The sequence below is a fragment of the Bos indicus genome, chromosome 23, assembly GCF_029378745.1.
Source record: "Bos indicus isolate NIAB-ARS_2022 breed Sahiwal x Tharparkar chromosome 23, NIAB-ARS_B.indTharparkar_mat_pri_1.0, whole genome shotgun sequence".
In the NCBI taxonomy this organism is placed as follows: domain Eukaryota; kingdom Metazoa; phylum Chordata; class Mammalia; order Artiodactyla; family Bovidae; genus Bos; species Bos indicus.
The window spans coordinates 6408189-6427332 of NC_091782.1; the positions used below are offsets into that span (position 1 = coordinate 6408189).

At 36.7% G+C, this 19144-nt stretch overlaps 1 protein-coding gene across 2 annotated transcripts in view; it reads left to right on the forward strand.

Annotated features, from left to right (window-relative positions):
- The window catches only part of HMGCLL1 (3-hydroxy-3-methylglutaryl-CoA lyase like 1), a 199324-nt gene that overhangs the window by 100784 nt on the left and 79396 nt on the right, over nucleotides 1-19144 (forward strand). Inside the window, exons 4-5 of one of the 2 annotated variants that reach the window (XM_070777767.1) lie at nucleotides 1375-1470; nucleotides 4107-4255. In XM_070777767.1, coding sequence (XP_070633868.1) covers nucleotides 1375-1470; nucleotides 4107-4255 — 245 coding nt within the window. The remainder of the gene's footprint in view (nucleotides 1-1374; nucleotides 1471-4106; nucleotides 4256-19144) is intronic. The other variant, XM_070777768.1, reaches the window with a different exon arrangement.

A 19144-nucleotide genomic window follows, 5' to 3' on the forward strand; every position in this document is an offset into this window, starting at 1 on the left:
TTGGATTGAATGAAAATGAAAGCTTAAATATCAACTAGGCATGATGGCAGGCAGTGGGAAATGCTTTTTTACAGCTTAAATATTGAATTTAAAATTTTGAATATATTTAAAACTTCATTTAATGATTCCAAATTATAGTCATTGAAAGTATTTGCATTCTACTGGCATTTAGCTGAGAGTCAATAAGACCAATGGACTAATAAGAGTAAATATTGTAAAATTTCACCTTTTACACCTTGTAAAATTACACCTTTACACTATTGTAAAATTACACCTTTTTAAAAATGTATAGTTGTGTGAATTAAAGCATTTATACTTTAATTCTGTTTTATTTGCTTTTAAATTAAAAACAGTGCATGCTTATTTTAATACGCCAAGGTATATAGAGAAAAAAACAAGTCTTCCCTCACCCATTACCACAGCAAAGATACAACTTCTGGTTTAGCACATGTTTTTACAGCTTTCTCCATGCTCATTCCATGTACTTTTGCTGTTTATACATTATTCCTTTTATTTATTGTTCATGCCATAATTTGTTATTCTTCAATATGCAGAACTTGTGATTACATCAACAGTAATTTCTCTATAAGATGATTATGGAGTTTGACCATCAGTTATTGCTCTAGGAGGCTAAATTACAGACTTTGTGATGAACTGGCAAGTTTGACATTTTAATTCAAAGTTGATTTTTCTTAAATAGATTCATAGAAAATAGTCTTGATAGGATGAGCTTCCTGTTGTGTGCTCCATCGTATTTGTTAATATTTGTTCACATTATGAGAACAAATAGTAACTCAAGGATAGAACTATGTAAAGCATTATGATTTTTAGTAGCTAAAACCAATAGTATACTAGGATCTCAGCCTCGTTAAATTCTTTGGACATGTGTAATTTACACTTTACTAAACATTGTAAAATTTCACATGTTGAAAATTATCTGGACATAAAATTTCCATGTGGAAGATAAATGCACAGTCTTTGCCATTCAAACTCTCCCTACTCTCAGGGGTATTGGAGGCTTGGCCATAAAATGAAAGGAAGAGAATAAAGATTAGTCCATTGAAAACACGAGAGTTCAGAATTCCTGAGTAATGTTTAAGTAATTAAGTTAACCAACCAAGTTAAGTAATTCCTAAGTAATCAGTCACTTAACCAGATCCTGTTATATAATACATAAAATCCAGATCTAGTTATTATATATTTATGACATTGAGAACTACTTATCATTAGCTATATTGACATGGTTTTGCTATTTCAAACATGAATTGATAGAATATAATTTCCTGTATATTTATAAGCTTCCTGAAAACTAAGAACATGCTCAATAGAATATTCCAATTCTCATGTCTCCATATAACTTATTATGTATTCAAGATGGCAGATCACACTGAAGTGATGAAGGGCATTCATCAATATCCAGGAATTCGATATCCTGTCCTTACTCCTAATCTTCAGGGTTTTCACCGTGCTGTAAGTGTGCTACTAATTTTCCCTAAAATTGATATGCTTTTTATTGTAAAGATTTTTACAAAGTTAAATGGTGTGATACATGACTCCCTTGATATCCTGCATAAACACTATTGCTATTATACTCATGTGGGTACTTGGCGATCAGTGACTTTGTGGCATTGTTGGGACTCAGATGCTCCACACAAATGGCTCTTTCACTTTAACATCCAAGAATTAAAACACAGAAATACGATTGTCCATTTCAATGAGATTCTTTTGAAAGTATATTTTGTGCTTCCCTCTTAAACAAGGAGTACAAAATAAACATTTCTCAACACAGTGTTGTACTTATTAATGTAACTGCAGCAGACAATTGTATTTGTCACCTCTTTTGGCCTTGCTGTTGTTCCCACCCTCTTCACGAAGCTAAGCACTGCCATTGGAACTAACAGCTTTCTTTATTGTCTTCTCACTTGTTTCTCTGAATCCAAGGTGACTTGGGAATTGATATGCCAAAAAGCTTTTGTGAATATACATATCCACCTGCAATGCGGGAGACCCCGGTTCGATTCCTGGGTCAGGAAGATCCCCTGGAGAAGAGATAGGCTACCCACTCCAGTGTTCTTGGGCTTCCCTTGTGGCTCAGTTGGTAAAGAATCCGCCTACAATGCAGGAGACCTGGGTTCTGGTTGGGAAGATCCCCTGGAGAAGGGAAAGGCTACCCACTCTAGTATTCTGGCCTGGAGAATTCCATGGACAGTCCATGGGGTCTCAAAGTCAGACATGACTGAGGAACTTTCACTTTCACACTAGAAGAATCAGTGCAGCTTTAAGTAAAGGCTTGAGGTGATATGCTTACATGGCTGTATTGTAAAAGCTAAGCAGCAGCTATTTCTGATTTTAATGGATATTTTTCACTTTTGTATTTGTGACTGTGTTGCATGAAGTTGAAGTTCTGGGTCCTAGTTGGGGTATGACCTGTTAGTGTATCTTGTGAAACCACTTTTCTCTTAAACAATTAATACAATTTTTGATTACATTGTAAATAAAGACAGAAATCTTTTAAGAAATTGTAAATATTCTGTGATCTGGTCCTAACAGAGTAGGAAATGTACCTACCCTGAGAAATATATGAAAGGACACCTTCAGGATAGCTTAGAAAGGAATAGAAGCAATCTTGACCTGGGAGGTATGCAAACTCATGTCCAAAACATGGCCCCAGAACTTCTACTGAGCTTGGGATCTCCTACTAGAGATTTATCCTCTTTGAACCATAGTTTTTGCATCTATAAATTGGTATAGTACATGCTTAGTTTAGAAGATTGTTTGTAGATTAGAAATAAGGTGTGCAAAGTACAAACAGCAACATGGGATCAGAGTAGGTGTTCAATAAATAGAATTTTATTTTAATTTATATAAAAACTTTTAATGAAATATAGTTGAAATATTATGATGTATTCATTTATGATGTACATAAAAATGATTCCATTATAAATATATACACATTCTTTTAAAATACTCCTTTCTATTATGGTTTATCATTGGATATTGAATATAGTTCTCTGTGTTATAGAGTAGGACATCGCTGATAATCCATAGACTTTTATTTTAAAGGTTAAAAATGTTTTGTGGATGGAGGAGTGGAAGCCAATGTTTTTTTCAGTGTTGGAGGAAAGATGACAGAATTTTTGTTTTCTTAAGGTGTTAGGGTATTGGTGAGGAAGGGCACTCTAGGCATGGTGCTGTAGATATATTGATAGAAAGACTTAAGAATCCGTCTGGAAATGTAGGAGGCTTGACATTTGACAACAAGTCTCTGGGAAGACTGGAGGAAGGAAGAAAGATGGAAAAGTGGGCAAAAAGGAGAACTGATTAGGTCAACATTTTGGATTTAAAGATTGGCTAGAGGGGAGGGGACTTTCTTGGCAATCCAGTGCTTAGGACTCCATGCTTCCATTGCAGGGGCCATGGGTTTGATCCCTGGAAGGGAAACCAGGATCCCTCATGCTATGCAGCACAGCCAAAATAAATAAATGAATAAGAATAAAAAGTAAAAAAGACACCTACATTTACTAAAAAACAAAAACAAACAAAAACTGGCAAGAGGGTTAAGGAATTAGACACACAAGGGTTTAGTTGTCATAGTCAAAGTATGAAACAATGGAAGGGAGCTTGAGAGATAGGGAGAAAATTGGGGGCAAAATCCAGGTGATAATTTGGAAAAATGTTTTTCTGATGGGTTATAAGGAAAGAAGAAACCCAGAGAGCATTTACTATCCTCTATTTAAAAATATATGGTCTAAAAGTAATGTTTTCCATAGATGTTGAGAGGTTTTATTGGGATGCTGGTATTTTCCACAATTTGGGTTAAAATACTTCTGAGGATAACTTTCAGGAAAGGTGAAATTAAATTGGAATACCACCATTGTATATTATGTGATTTATGAGTGTTGTAGTTTGTGGAATTATCCTGTTATAAAATATTTTTACATTTCAGAAGAGAGTATATAGCAAGTAGAGAGAAATGTAATTTTAAATTCTAAGCAGAATGCTAAAGAATACAAGTGTTTCTTTATAGAGTAATTAATATTGCTTCTACTGCTCTCACTTATGTTTTTGAAACTGATTAGCTTTTGCCTTTAAATTATATTTTTCAGGTTGCTGCAGGAGCAACCGAGGTATCTGTTTTTGGTGCTGCCTCTGAATCCTTTAGCAAGAAGAACATTAACTGTTCTATTGAAGAAAGTATGAAGAAGTTTGAGGAGGTAGTTAAGTCTGCAAGACACATGAATATTCCAGCACGAGGGTAATTATCAAATCCCACAAATTAAGCTCTTTAAGAACTATTTTAACATTGTTTTACCTCATGTAATAATATAGATCCAAGCAGTCCATTCTAAAGGAGATCAGTCCTGGGTGTTCATTGGAAGGACTGATGCTAAAGCTGAAACTCCAGTACTTTGGCCACCTCATGCGAAGAGTTGACTAATTGGAAAAGACTCTGATGCTGGGAGGGATGGGGGGCAGGAGGAGAAGGGGATGACAGAGGATGAGATGGCTGGATGGCATCACCAACTCAATGGACATGAGTCTGAGTGAACTCTGGGAGTTTGTGATGGACAGGGAGGCCTGGGGTGCTGTGATTCATGGGGTCGCAAAGAGTCGGACACGACTGAGCGACTGAACTGAACTGAATAAATATACATAGAGTATCTTATTTGCACCTTATGTGATCAGGGCCATCATTTTATAGTTATTGCTATAACTACCTCGATAATATCATCTGAATCCTAAGGGTGTATCTAGCCTGTGGGGCATGATGCCTTGAGGTCATGGGGACCAGCATCATATCTGACACTGTTACTCATTTCATCAATGCCAAATTACCCGAATGCAGCTGTGTGGTTTGGATCTCAGCATACTGTAAGTGGATAGATCGGTATAAGCTCATAGTAGCATTTGGAAAGTAATCATTTAGTGTGGTTTCCAAATTTTTGACTTTTTTAAGAACCATGCTTTTTCTTCAAAGAATATATTGTATGGAAATTGAATAGCATGTGTAAACTGTAAAACCGCACTGGGGTGCAGGTTCGTCGTACCACCCATTCGGCTGACTTCTGGGCCTTCTCTGTGTGAATCCAAAGCAACTATATTTGGTGAAGGAGAGGAGAAAAGAAACCTGCTTTTGTTTTTGCCTTCTTTCAAGAAGCAGGAAAGCATCTTGCTCAGACAGGCTCTACACCCAGATCCGTGTCTGTGAAATGTATAATAAACTCATTGTTACTTAAGAAAGAAGTTTTTTCTAACACATTAGCTATTATTCTATTTTTATAATTATGGAGGTATGATAAAGATGCCATATCATCTTCATAATTTAAAATGCATAGTGTTTGTAAGAGAAGGCTGAATGCTGTCCCTGGGCTTCCATGCTGGTTGTCCTTCCCTTGATTGAGGTGAGCAATGTTCAGAGTGGCAAGAAAGATCAATCATCAATGAGAAAACAAGTGGACCCAATTTGGAGTGAGGAGATTAGAAAAGGGTTGGAATTCAATCAAGGTCATTTGGAGAGCAAGTAGAATTAGATTACACTGTAGTTAGGTATTTTTTGGTTTACTGCCTTTTTAAAACTTCTTTTCCTTTCTCCTTAGTAAATTTCCAACATGACTTTTTAAACATATAAAGTTATTTTGTTAACTAACATGTATACATAACGTGCAGAGTGCATGCAAGAAAATTGAAAAACCAAGATAATCTGTTTCCATAGAAAGTAAAGGATGTGTGCTTTTAAGGCAAAAGTTACATAACAACCAAAAATATAAAAGTTACATAACCACCATCAAAAAGGAGAGGTGTCCTGCAAGTTTTAAATTCAAACACACATAAGTTGTTTTATTTTCTTACCTTTAAAAAAAAAGGAAAAAATGAAGAAGCTGTTCTTCTGTTTCAGTGTATATTTATGTTTGGAGTATAGGCTATTGAGTAAAGTAATTCTCATTGAAAAGTTGAAAGAACACAAAACCTTAAGAAGTAAGGTACATATTTCAATTGGGAAGATTTTTTTTTTAATGTGGAAAGATGGATGTTCACAAATTTTATGACAACTGATCTTATCACTTTATAAAATAGTATAGGCAAACCCTATAAGGCTAATAGAAACCCTAAATCTCCTTTAATACTGATTACATTAATAAAATGTTTATAAAGTTCAATATAAAAATAAAATAAATAAAATAAAATGCAATAAAATGTTTAGTACTAAATACTAAACATTTAGTATTGTCCTATCAATAAAGAAACTTCTAACCATGCTACAACCTAAGAAATTTTTCAGGATTTGATAAGATGGATACAGAAGTACAGATGAATAAGAACTAACCTACAGCCAAATGAAGCCAGCAGAAGTATATTGTAATTATACTGTAGACAAATGCATATTTTCCGGTGTAGATTTTCTTCCTTTGGAGCCCAAGTCCTTGATTTTCTGAAACAGTAGTCACTTTTAGAAATAACACCATTTGACAGATGGATGTGAGTTCACTACTTGTGTAGTTGAAAATTATCTTCTTCTCCCCCAGACTTTTGCAGGCTTTAAATTAGGTCTTATTTTCACTGGCAATATAGAAGGTAGGTACTGTATTAAAAAGCATGGGCTATTGGTGCTCGTTTTAGGGAAAAAGCCATGCTCAGCTAGTCAAACCTGAAGTAGATGCTCCAGACAGTGTTACTATGGCAACAGCTGCATCAATATGGACCATCATTCAGAAAATGTATGGTGCCAGCTGCTGTCAGCTCTAAAGGCCATACAGCAGGACACATTTTATAAATGCTCACTAAAGCCATTTAAGCTTCTATAAAACAGTAACCTTTCATATGGTCTAAATAGCAGCTTCTATTAAAGTTATGAAGTCTATTGTTTGTTTCCTCCCCTCTTGGAAACACACACATACACATGCCTATGTACAGGTCTTTTTATAGATGCTTGGAACTTTATGTAACATCTGGGATACATTGGGAAAGACACCATGCCAGATTGCCGACAGAAAATGCAGAGTCAGCTAACTACTGCTGCTCGTCCATTGTATGCGAGTGAGCAATGAAATGTCTAAATTTTGGACTTCATTTTTTAGTGTGCATTTCACATATGTTTAAAACATCTAGGTTACTTTTCTCTTATCTGTCTAAATCTTTAAAATGTTAAAAAGAGAAAAATAGAAGCCTGTTATAAATTTAGTCATTCTCTTTTTTATCAGTGGATTTACTGAATGAATTATCTCTTGATGTGTATTTAAGAATGAAATCCCTGAGATATGAAGTAGTTTTCTCATCTATCACATAAGACTTTCAGGTTTTATTCCCTTTTGTTTGAAATGAGTATCAGCTTCTCTTTAATGAAGTCACGAGTCACAGGAATCACATGCTGCTTTTCGTGTGGAAATTTAATTTTAGAAGGAAACTATCGCTAAGGTGACTTGTTCATTTTGTTGTTAAGATACTTATAAATAGGTTATAAGTTCACAAAGTCAGCAGTTGGGCATATCAGAGAGTTTTACCATGATTACCTCTTAGACTTCTCCTGTAAAGTGGTCTAGAATGATTGGACACATGATTGACTTCCTGAAGGGCTGAGCCTACTGAAAGTTGAAAGAAGTAGATTGCTAACATTTTTTTTTCTAGGAGCCAAACAAAATTATTCATTCACCCATTGTTTAAAAAATTTACAAAATGCAAAAAAATATTTCATTGTGAACTGTCACTGCTGAGTTTATTCTCAAATTCTCAGGAAAAAAAACAAAAACAAACTCAGGTACAAAATAATGAGAACAATGAATAAAAAGCAAATTAGTAATTAAAGTAAGAAAGACAACCATAGATATCTGGAGGAGGGCATGGCAACCCACTCCAGTGTTCTTCCCTGGAGAATCCCATGGACAGAGGAGCCTGGCGGGCTGCAGTCAATGGGGTCTCAAAGAGTCGGACACGACTGAAGGGACTTCGCACACAGGCAACCATAGATAACTTTGAAGTATGAAAAAACAAAGGCGGTTTTAGGATGTAATAACATTTTGCTTTTATATTAAATTCTTTATAAGGCGTGATTAGTATTTATTCATATTTTTGAGGATATGAGGAATGAGGCTTTTCATAAAACTCTAATGAGTCTAGGGTGCATATCTTACATACCTCTTCATCTGTCACCCACATCACCAACTCCCTATCTAAATCAAAACCAAGGAAAACCCAATCTGTTTTTAAATGCTTCTGAACAAAATTGTATCATTTATGTGAATGACCAATTGTTTTGATAAGACCCATAATGTTTGGAAATTCTTCCTGTGCTTAGTTAATTTTAACTGGTTGCCTAGCTCTGAATAATTTCTAACCTTTAAAATGGTAACCGTTTCGTAGGGCTGTGAAGTAAGGGCAGAGTATTCTCTTTCAAAATGGTCAGCTTTCCGTGGACTTCCCTTGGAGAAAGAACTGATAACACATTTCTTCAGGAACTTGCAACCTACTTGTTTGTTCATCAAACCATCTAGGTCATGTGAACATGTTATATCTCCTGTCCTTCCCTTGCCTAATGCAAAATGTCATTACAGACCCTGATCCTGAAATAGCAGCCCTTTTGAGTAGGATAATGAACCTCCTTGCTGAGGGCTCCGAGTTTTAAATACACAGTAAGTGACAGACAGTGTTTCTCATGGCTGATGATGCCAGTGCCTCCCATAAGCTGATTTATCCTAATGAAATTCACTTGCGTAGGTGGCACCATTGTCTGTAAGTAGAAGCTCATTGGTTTAAGTTTCTTTCCAATTTCTATTGTTAAACTGAGGACTTTCCACTGGTGCCTGGAAGAGGAATTCAAATCATCTACCAAAATATGGCATGTAAAACTTTAAAAACTGAGACATCTGTTAAAATGATTTTCTTTAGTACATATGGTGGTTTTGAGTTCTACTTTTTTTAGCCTTACATATTGCTCTGTCACTGCTGTGTGCCAGATAACACATCCTCAGCTGCAGTTAATATGTAAGTTGTGTGTGTGTGAAGTCGCATCTAAATAGCCTCTTTTAAGACAAGAATGTGTTTTGTCATTTCTCGTGAAATTCACCTTTTAGAACTAAAGGAGAATTTTAGCAGAATTGCTTCTCGAGACTAAGGGACCATCACTGTATCATCTATCATCCACAGTGCTAAGGGCATGACAGGCTCTCAAAGTTTATTCATAACTGGCTTGTTAATAATCGGATGCTGTTCTGTATTGCTTTTAGGCTGATATATTCTGCATGGCTGCATCAAATTCATTCCTCTTTTTAAATGTCTTAATTACCTTTCGTTGACATCAAATGTCACCTCATCATTCCTGACACTGACATTGTTTTTCTCTTCTGAGTGTAGCAGTGGTTGATTCTTTATGCTCCAGTATTTGTGACATTTATTAAAGGCTTCTTTTGGTTTCTTTTTGCCAGGATGATTTGAGAAATATGGGAAAGTAGGCCTAGGGAAGGCCTAACTAGGTGATTTTTTTCATGATTCAGTTCTTCTGGGTAAAGTTGGTAAAGACTTGAATGCTGCTGTTTTTCATGATTTTGCACAATACTGATAAATGGCCTCAGTAAGCACAAATAAAAATAAAACAACTCATATTTCTATCCAGGGTTTATTGTAATTTTAGTACCATGGGTTTCAATATCATTGGTGATTTTTTTTGTTACTCTGTCATCCTAAATAATGTTTAAAACATGATTCCAAGTCCAAACTCTCAAATATTTGCTGTCATTTCTGGATACAGAATTTGAACTGTTAAGAACCAGAATCGGGCTGTATGTTGATTATAAAGATTAGGAATTGTATAGAAAATTATTCTGAAAGTTAAAACGACATCTTTACTAACATATTTTGCATGAATTCATTTAAGAAATATTGATTGTTTTATATCATGTCTTGTCTTCTGATGCCATGTGGAATATAAAAATGAAAAAGTAGCCTAGGGAGTTTCCAGCAGACTGCGGAAGTAATTTGTATAGAAATAATGACTATGTGGTCAAAAATGCCAAGTGTTTAGGAGAAATACAGATAAATCCCATTAATTTTTAAAGTAAGACTGTCTTAAATTTCTCAGGAGTTATTTGTAAAACCCGCATGGAGGTGTCAATAAAATGAAGTTATAAAAATGAGTAAAAATATGGAAACATAATCAGAAATAGTGACCTTTTCAGTGAGAGCAGGAAATTTACAAAGAGCAAAGGCACAGTGAAGAGAAACCTCCAGAAATGTTTGGTAACAGGGAGAAGTTTGTATTTCCTGGAATAGGAGCTTTTAAGGCTGTGAAATGGAAGAGAGGTAGAAAGATGAGGTTTCACATACTGCTGAGCTTGAATACCAAGTTTATTTGGTAGACAACAACAGGCCATTAAAGATTTTCAGAGTAGAAAAATACCCAATCAGATTTATGCTTAAGGAATATCATTTCAGCAGTCGATACTAGAGTACAAATGAGGGCATGCCATGAGACCAGAAACAAAGAGGGCACTTGGAGATGTCTGTGGCCATCCCGAAAAGGGCCTGCAGGCACCGCTCTGTCCACGTGAGCTGGGCCGGCAGTTCCCACGCTCTACAGAAGAACCAGCCAACGCTGGTTAATGAGCATGTTCTTAAAGGTGACCAAGAGATGTAGTGGCTAAAAATGACTATATCTTTTTTTTTTTTTAATTTTATTTTATTTTTAAACTTTACAATATTGTATTAGTTTTGCCAAATATCGAAATGAATCCACCACAGGTATACCTGTGTTCCCCATCCTGAACCCTCCTCCCTCCTCCCTCCCCATACCCTCCCTCTGGGTCGTCCCAGTGCACCAGCCCCAAGCATCCAGAATCGTGCATCGAACCTGGACTGGCGACTCGTTTCATACATGATATTATACATGTTTCAATGCCATTCTCCCAAATCTCCCCACCCTCTCCCTCTCCCACAGAGTCCATAAGACTGATCTTTTTCTTTTTAAAGACAAATGTGGGGAAAACAGGAATGACCATTATTTTGCATCTGTTGAGCTTCATGTGCCATGTGACTGTGTCAAGCAGTCAATTTATAATGTTCATAAGAAGACTGGATGTGTGTTTTGTGTAATAGTGAGAAAGAGAGAGATTATGAGGGACTGAGCTGATACAGAGACTCCCTTTTCTGTTCCCTTTACAAACACATAAATATAACAACTTGTAAAGCATAAGGTGAAGTTCAGAAGAGAAAAGGAAGTCCTCAGATTCCATCAGAGAAAGTGTGGCAAGGATGCAGTGTGATGGCCCCAGCACATGGGGTGTCTACTCCAGATACAAGCCCTAGTGACTTAGAAATGGGATTTTGGAGTCTATGTGTGAAAGATAGATGTTCTGCTAAGACTAGGATTGGAAACTGAGTATTTTTGGATTCTGGAAGCACTTCCTTGCCAATGCAGAGTCACTTAAATCTGTGCCAGTGTTATAGGTTGTGGATTTATGACATTGGAGTATTGTGGAAACCCAAATTGAGAAATAAAGGTAGACCTTTGCTTGGGAACTGGTAAAGTCTGCAAGGCAAGGGAAAAAGGAAATTAGATCTCCTTTATAGGAACATTTAAATAACTCAAGACTTTCATGGAACTTCCACAGAAACTAAAGGACCATGAAAAGGCATTCCCAGTAAAAATTACAGACCACATGAGGGAACAAATTACCCTAAGAAAAATAAGCAGAAGAAAAAGAAAAAGAAGGATAAATTTAGCAGAAAAGAAGGACATAGAATAACCTGAATTGAGATGGTGAATTAACCTTTACTATATTTATAGAGGCAAAGGAAGAATATAATAAAAGGACAAGTCTTTATGAAAAAAAAAAAATGAAGATTTGAGGAAAAGAAATGGAAGTGAAAAATACATGTGTTAAATAAAAACAGTAATTGCAGAACAGCAGATTAGATATAGTTGAAGTGGGAGTTAATGGTCTAGAAGTGGCCTAAAACTAGGATTTGATGAAATTGCAATAGTGAATAGAAAAATAATAGAAGTTTTGAAAGTGAAAAGAGAATGCCTAATAGAATTCTCAAAAGGAGAAAACAAGGAAACTAGATATGAGAGATATGTTTGATGAAGTATTACAGTACCTTGAGGATTTTCTAGGAGTAAAAAGCATTAATGTTAATAATGAAGAAGTGTAACAAGTCCTGAAGGACTCATAGTCAAATGCAGGATATTAACTATAAGTAGATAATGGCACCCCACTCCAGTACTCTTGCCTGGAAAATCCCATGGATGGAGGAGCCTGGTAGGCTGCAGTCCATGGGGTCGCTAAGAGTCGGACGCGACTGAGCGACTTCATTTTCACTTTTCGCTTTCATGCATTGGAAAAGGAAATGGCAACCTACTCCAGTGTTCGTGCCTGGAGAATCCCAGGGACGGGGGAGCCTGGTGGGCTGCCGTCTACGAGATCACACAGAGTCGGGCATGACTGAAGTGGCTTAGCAGCAGATAACCCTATAGCAGTAGAGAAGAATTGCACCCAGTCACTTCAGTCGTGTGCAGCTCTGTGCAACACTATGGATCGTAGCCTGCCAGGCTCCTCTGTCCATGGGATTCTCCAAGGCAAGAATACTGAAATGGGTTGCCCTGATTTACTATACAGCAATTATGTTTAGAGGGAAATATTCTCATCAGCAAAAACTGAGGTCAGAGATAATGAAACAGTATATTCAAAATGGCAAAAAAAAAAAAAAAACAACCCACAAAAACTGTCAGCTTAGAATTCCATATGTAACCAGACTATTGGACTAAAAGTTAACAAAACCATTTGTTGACACAACAGTCTGAAAAATTCTACCCTTGCTGGAAAAAAAAAAAAAAGAAATTGAGTCAGAAGGGAGGAATGAAAAAAGAAAGGAAAAAGAGAGGTAGCAGGCTGAGGCTTTGGCAGAGCAGAAACCATTTGCAATAGGGCTGTAAAAACTTATGCCAGCTATTGAAAGTGGATAAATGTAATAAGTGCCATGGATTTAATCAGAGATAGATGCTGTAGGGAAGCAGTGAGATTAGACAGTATATGTCTGTGTAACTTATATCACTTTTACCTAAAGGCATCAATTAAACAATCCAGGTAAGGAAATATCATCAGAAGTTGAGTGGTTTTCTTTGTTTTGTTTAATTTAAATTTTATTTTTAATCGGAGGATAATTACTTTAAAATATTGTGATGGCTTTTGCCATACATCAACACGAGTTAGCCACAGACATACGAAGCATGTCTCCTGCCTCTTAAATCTCCCTCCCACCTCCCTCCCTATTCCACCTTAAATAGATTGTCACAGAGCACTGAGTCTGGGTTCCCTGCATCATACAATAAATTGCCAGTGGCCATCTATTTTATATATGGTAATGTATATGTTCCAGTACTGCTCTCTCAAAGCATGCCACCTTCTCCCTCCCCCACTGTGACCAAAAGTCTATCCTTTAGGTCTGGGTCTACTTTGCTACCCTGCATGTAGGATCATCAGTACCATATTTTTAGATTCCATATATATGTGTTAATATATAGTATTTGTCACTCTCTTTCTGACTTACTTCACACTGTATAATAGGCTCTAGGTTCATGACCTAACTAGAATTGACTCAAATGTGTTCCTTTTTATAGCTGAGTAATATTCCATTGTGTGTATATATACCAATATTTCTTCATCCATTCATCTGTCAGTGGACATCTAGGTTGCATCCATATCCTCAGTTCAGTTCAGTTCAGTTGCTCTGTCATGTTCGACTCTTTGTGACTCCATGGACTGCAGCATGCCAGGCTTTCCTGTCCATCACCAACTCCTGGAGCTTGCTCAAATTCATGTCCACAGAGTCGGTGATGCCATTCAACCATCTCATCCTCTGTCATCCCCTTCTCCTCCCGCCTTCAATCTTTCCCAGCATCAGGGTCTTTTCCAATGAGTCAGTTCTTCACATCAGGTGTCCAAAGTATTGGAGTTTCAGCTTCAGCATCAGTCCTTCCAATGAATATTCAGGACTGATTTCCTTTAGGATGGACTGGTTTGTCCCTTGCAGTCCAAGGGACCCTCAAGAGTCTCCTCAAACACCACAGTTCAAAAGCATCAATTATTCAGTGCTCAGATTTCTTTACGGTCCAATTCTCACATCCATACATGACTATCGGAAAGCCATACTTTTGACTAGATGGACCTTTATCAGCAACATAATGTCTCTGCTTTTCAATGCTTTCTGGGTTGGTCATAGCTTTTCTTCCAAGGAGTAAGAGTATTTTAATTTAATGGCTGCAGTTACCATCTGCAGTGATTTTGAAGCCCAGGAAAATAAAGTCTTTCACTGTTTTCACTGCTTCCCCATCTACTTGCCATGAAGTTACAGGACCAGATGGAGAAGGCAATAGCACCCCACTCCAGTACTCTTGCCTGGAAAACCCCATGGACGGAGGAGCCTGGTGGGTTGCAGTCCATGGGGTCGCTAAGAGTTGGACACAACTGAGCGACTTAGCAGCAGCAGCAGCAGCATGGGACCCGATGCCATGATCTTAGTTTTTTGAATGTTGAGTTTTAAGCCAGCTTTTTCACTCTTCTCTTTCACTTTCATTAAGAAATTCTCTAGCCATTGTAAATAGTGCTTCAGTGAACACTGGGGTACATGTGTCTTTTTCAATTATGATTTCTTAAGGGTGTATGCCTAGTAGTGGGATTGCTGGGTCATATGGGCTTCCCTGGTGGCTCAGCTGGTAAAGAATACACCTGCAATGCGGGAGACCTAGGTTCAGTCCCTGATTTGGGAAGATCCCCTGGAGAAGGGAAAGGCCACCCACTCCAGTATTCTGGCCTGAGAATTCCGTGGACTGTATCGTCTATGGGGTCATAAAAAGTTGGACATGACTGACTGACTTTCACTTTCATAATAATTTTATTTCTAGTATTTTAAGGAATCTCCATACAGTTCTCCATAGTGGCTGCATCGGTTTGCATTCCCATTAACAGTGCAAAAGGGTTCCCTTTTCTCCATATCCTATCCAGCATTTATTGTTTGTAGACTTTTTGATGATGCCCATTCCTACCAGTGTAAGATGTCTCATTATAGTTTTGATTTGCATTTTCTAACAATGAACAATGTTGAACATCATTTCATGTGTTTACTAACGATCTGTATGTCTTCCATGGAGACATGTCTGTTTACATACCGCTCACTTTTTGATTGGGTTATTTGTTTTTCTGGAATTGAGCTGCATGAACTACTTGTATATTTTGGAGATTAATCCTTTGTCAGTTGTTTCATTTGCTATTATTTTCTCCCATTCTGAGGCTATCTCTTCTCCTTGCTATAGTTTCCTTTGTTGTGCAAAAACCTTTGAGTTTAACTAGGTCTCATTCGTTTATTTTTATTTCCATGACTCTAGGAGGGGGGATCATAAAGGATCTTTTATGATTTATGTCAAAGGGTGTTCTGCCTAAGTTTTCCTCTAAGAGTTTTATAGATTCTGGTTTTACATTTAGATCTTTAATTCATTTTGAGTTTATTTTTGTGTATGGTGTTAGAAAGTGTTCTGATTCTTTCTTTTACATGTAGCTGTCTAGTTTTCCCAGCACCACTTATTGAAGAGATGGTCTTTTCTTCATCGTATATTTTGCCTCCTTTGTCAAAGACAGGTGTGTGGACTTATCTCCAGGCTTTGTATCTTTTTCCATTGATATATATTTCTGTCTTTGTGTCAGTATCATACTGTCTTGACAACTGTATATAGTCTGAAGTGAGGAAGGTTGATTCCTCAAGCTCCGTTCTTCTTTCTCAAGATTGCTCTGATACTCAGAATCTTTTATGTTTCCATACAAATCGTGAAATTTTTTGCTCTAGTTCTGAGAAAAATACCATCTGTAATTTGATAGGGATTGCGATTGAATCTGTAGATGGCTTTGGATAGTATAGTCATTTTCACAATATTCATTCTTCCAACTCAAGATCATGGTGTATCTCTCCATTTGTGTCGTCTTTAATTTCTTTCATCAGTATCTTATCATTTTATGCATACAGGTCTTCTGTGTCTTTAGGTAAATTTTCTCCTAAGTATTTTATTCTTTTTGTTGCAGTAGTGAATAGGATTGTTTCCTTAATTTTTCTTTTGGATTTTTTATTATTACTGTACAGGCATGCAAGAAATTTCTGTGTACTAATTTTGTATCCTGAGATTTTATTCACTGTTTAGTGCTAATAGTTTTCTGTTGGCATATTTAGGGTTTTCTATGTAAAGAATCATGCCATCTGCAAACGGTGAGGGCTTTACTTCTTTTCCAATCTGAATTCCTTTTATTTTTTTTTTCTTCTGTAATTTCTGTGGCTACAACTTCCAAATTATGTTGAAAAATAGTACTGAGAGCAGGCATCCTTGTCTTGTTCCTGATTTTAGAGGAAATGCTTTCAGTTTTTCACCATTGATAATAATATTTTCTGTGGGTTTGTTGTATATGGCCTGTTTTAGGTTCAAGTATGTTGCTTCTGAGGAGGGCATGGCAACCCACTCCAGTATTCCTGCCTGGAGAATCCCTATGGACAGAAGAGTCTGTTCGGCTACTGTATATGAGGTCACAGAGAGTTGGACACAACTGAGCATTTAAGCACAGCACAGTATGTTCCTTTTATGCCAACTTTCTGGAGACTTTTTTAAAAAAAAATTATGAATCAGTATTGAATTTTGTCAAAAACTTTCTCTGAATTTATTGAAATGATCATATGGTTTTTATCTTTCAATTTGTTAATACAGTGTATCACATTGATTGATTTGCATATATGTTGAGTAATCCTTGCATCTGAGGAATAAATCTCACTTGATCATGATATATGATCTTTTTAATGTGTTTTCAGATTCTGTTTCCTAGAATTTTATTGTGAATTTTTGCATATGTTCATCAGTGATATCAGAGAAGGCAATGGCACCCCACTCCAGTACTCTTGCCTGGAAATCCCATGGACGGAGGAGCCTGGTAGGCTGCAGTCCATGGGGTCGCTAAGAGTCAGACACGACTGAGTGACTCCACTTTCACTTTTCACTTTCATGCACTGGAGAAGGAAATGGCAACCCACTCCAGTGTTCTTGCCTGGAGGATCCCAGGGACGGGGCAGCCTGGTGGGCTGCAGTCTATGGGGTTGCACAGAGTCAGCCACGACTGAAGCGACTTAGCAGCAGCAGCAGCAGCGGCAGTGGTACTGGCCTATAATGTTCTTCTTTGTGGCATCTTTGTCTGGTTTTGGCATCAGGGTGATAGTGGCCTCATAAAATGAGTTTGGGTGTTTTCCTTCCTCTGCAGTTTTCTGGAAGAGTTTGATCAGGATAGACATCAGCTCTTCTTTTTTGGTAGAATTCATCTGTGGATTTGTCTGTGGAGTCATTTGGCTGTTAATTTATGTTTTTTGGAAGATTTTTTATTAAAATTTTGATTTTAGTGTTTGTGATTGGTCTGTCCATACTTTCTCTTTCTTCCCAGTTTAGATTGGATAGGTATACTTCTCTAAGAATTTGTCCATTTCTTCCAGGTTATCTATTTTATCCACACATAGTTCTCATAGTAGTCTCTTATGATCCTTTTTATTTCTGTGAATTCTGTTGTAATTTCTCCATTTTCATTTCTGATTTTATTGATTTGAGTCTTCTCCTTTTTTTCTCTTGATGATTCTGGCTAACAGTTTGTCAGTTCTGTTTATCTCCTAAAGAACAAACTTTTAGTTTTATTGGTCTTTGCTCATGTCTCTTTCATTTCTTTTTCATTGATTTCATCTCAGATCTTTATGATTCCTTTTCTTCCACTAACGTTAGGGGGTTTTGTCCTTCTTTCTCTAGTTGCTTTAGGTGTAAGTTTAGGTTATCTATTTGATGCCTCTTGTTTCTTCATGTAGACGTGTATTGCTATAAACTTCCCTCTTAGCATGACTTTTACTGCATCCTGTAGGTTTTAAGTTGTTGTGTTTGTCATTTGATGCTCGGTTTATTTTGATTTCCTTTCTGATTTCTTTAATGATCTGTTCATTATTCAGAAGATAATTCTTTAACATGTGAATTCAGAAACGCATTTCCATGTGTTTGTGTTTTTTATAGTTTTTTTTTTTTTTTTCTGTAGTTGATATCTAATATTATACTGTTGCAGTCGGAAAAGATGCTTGAAATGATTTCAGTTTTCTTAAATTTATCACAGTCCAAGATGTGATCTTTTCTGGAGAATGTTCCATGTACACTTGAGTAAAAAGTGAAATCTATTGTTTTTGGATGAAATGTCCTGTAGATATCAATTAGGTCGAATGTAATGTTTAAAGCTTGTGTTTCCCTATTAATTTTCTGTCTGTATGATCTGTCCACTGGTATGAATGGGGTATTAAAGTCCCCCACTCTTACTGTGTTATTGTCTACTTCTCCTTTAATAGCTCTTAGCATTTGCCTTATGTTTTCAGGTGCCCCTGTGTTGGGTGCATATATATTTATAATTGTTACCTCTTCTTGGTTTGATCCCTTGATCATTATATAGCAGCCTTGTTTGTCTCTTGTAATGGTCTTTATTTTAAAGTCTGTTTTATCTGAAATGAGTATTGCTACTCCTATTTTCTTTTGATTTCTGTTTTATCGAAGCTTCTTGGATTTGAGTGGCTGTTTCCTTTCCCTTGTCAGGGAAGTTTTCGACTATAATGTCCTCAAATATTTTCCATGCCCTTTCCTTTTATCTTCTTCTTCTGGGACCCCTATGATTTGAATGTTGTGGCACTTAATGTTGTCCCAGAGGTCTCTGAGACTGTCCTCATTACTTTTTATTATTTTTTTCTTTATTTTGTTCTGCTTCAGTTATTTCCAGCGTTCTATCTTCCAGCTCACTTATCTGTTATTCTGCTTCCGGTACTCTGTGGTTGGCTCCCTTCAGTGTATTTTCAGTCTCAGTTATTGCATTGTTCATTGTTGATTGTTTATTCTTTAATTTTTCCAGGTCCTTGTTAAACTTTACTTGAATCATCTCGATTTGTGCCTTTAGTCTCTTTATCTGTGCCCCCATTTGATTTTCAAGATTTTGGATCATCTTTACTATTATTACTCTGGATCTTTTTCAGGAAGACTGCCTATTTCCTCTTCATTTGTTTGGTCTTGTGGGTTTTTACTATGTTCCTTCATCTGCTGCGTTTTTCCCTGTCTTTTCATTTT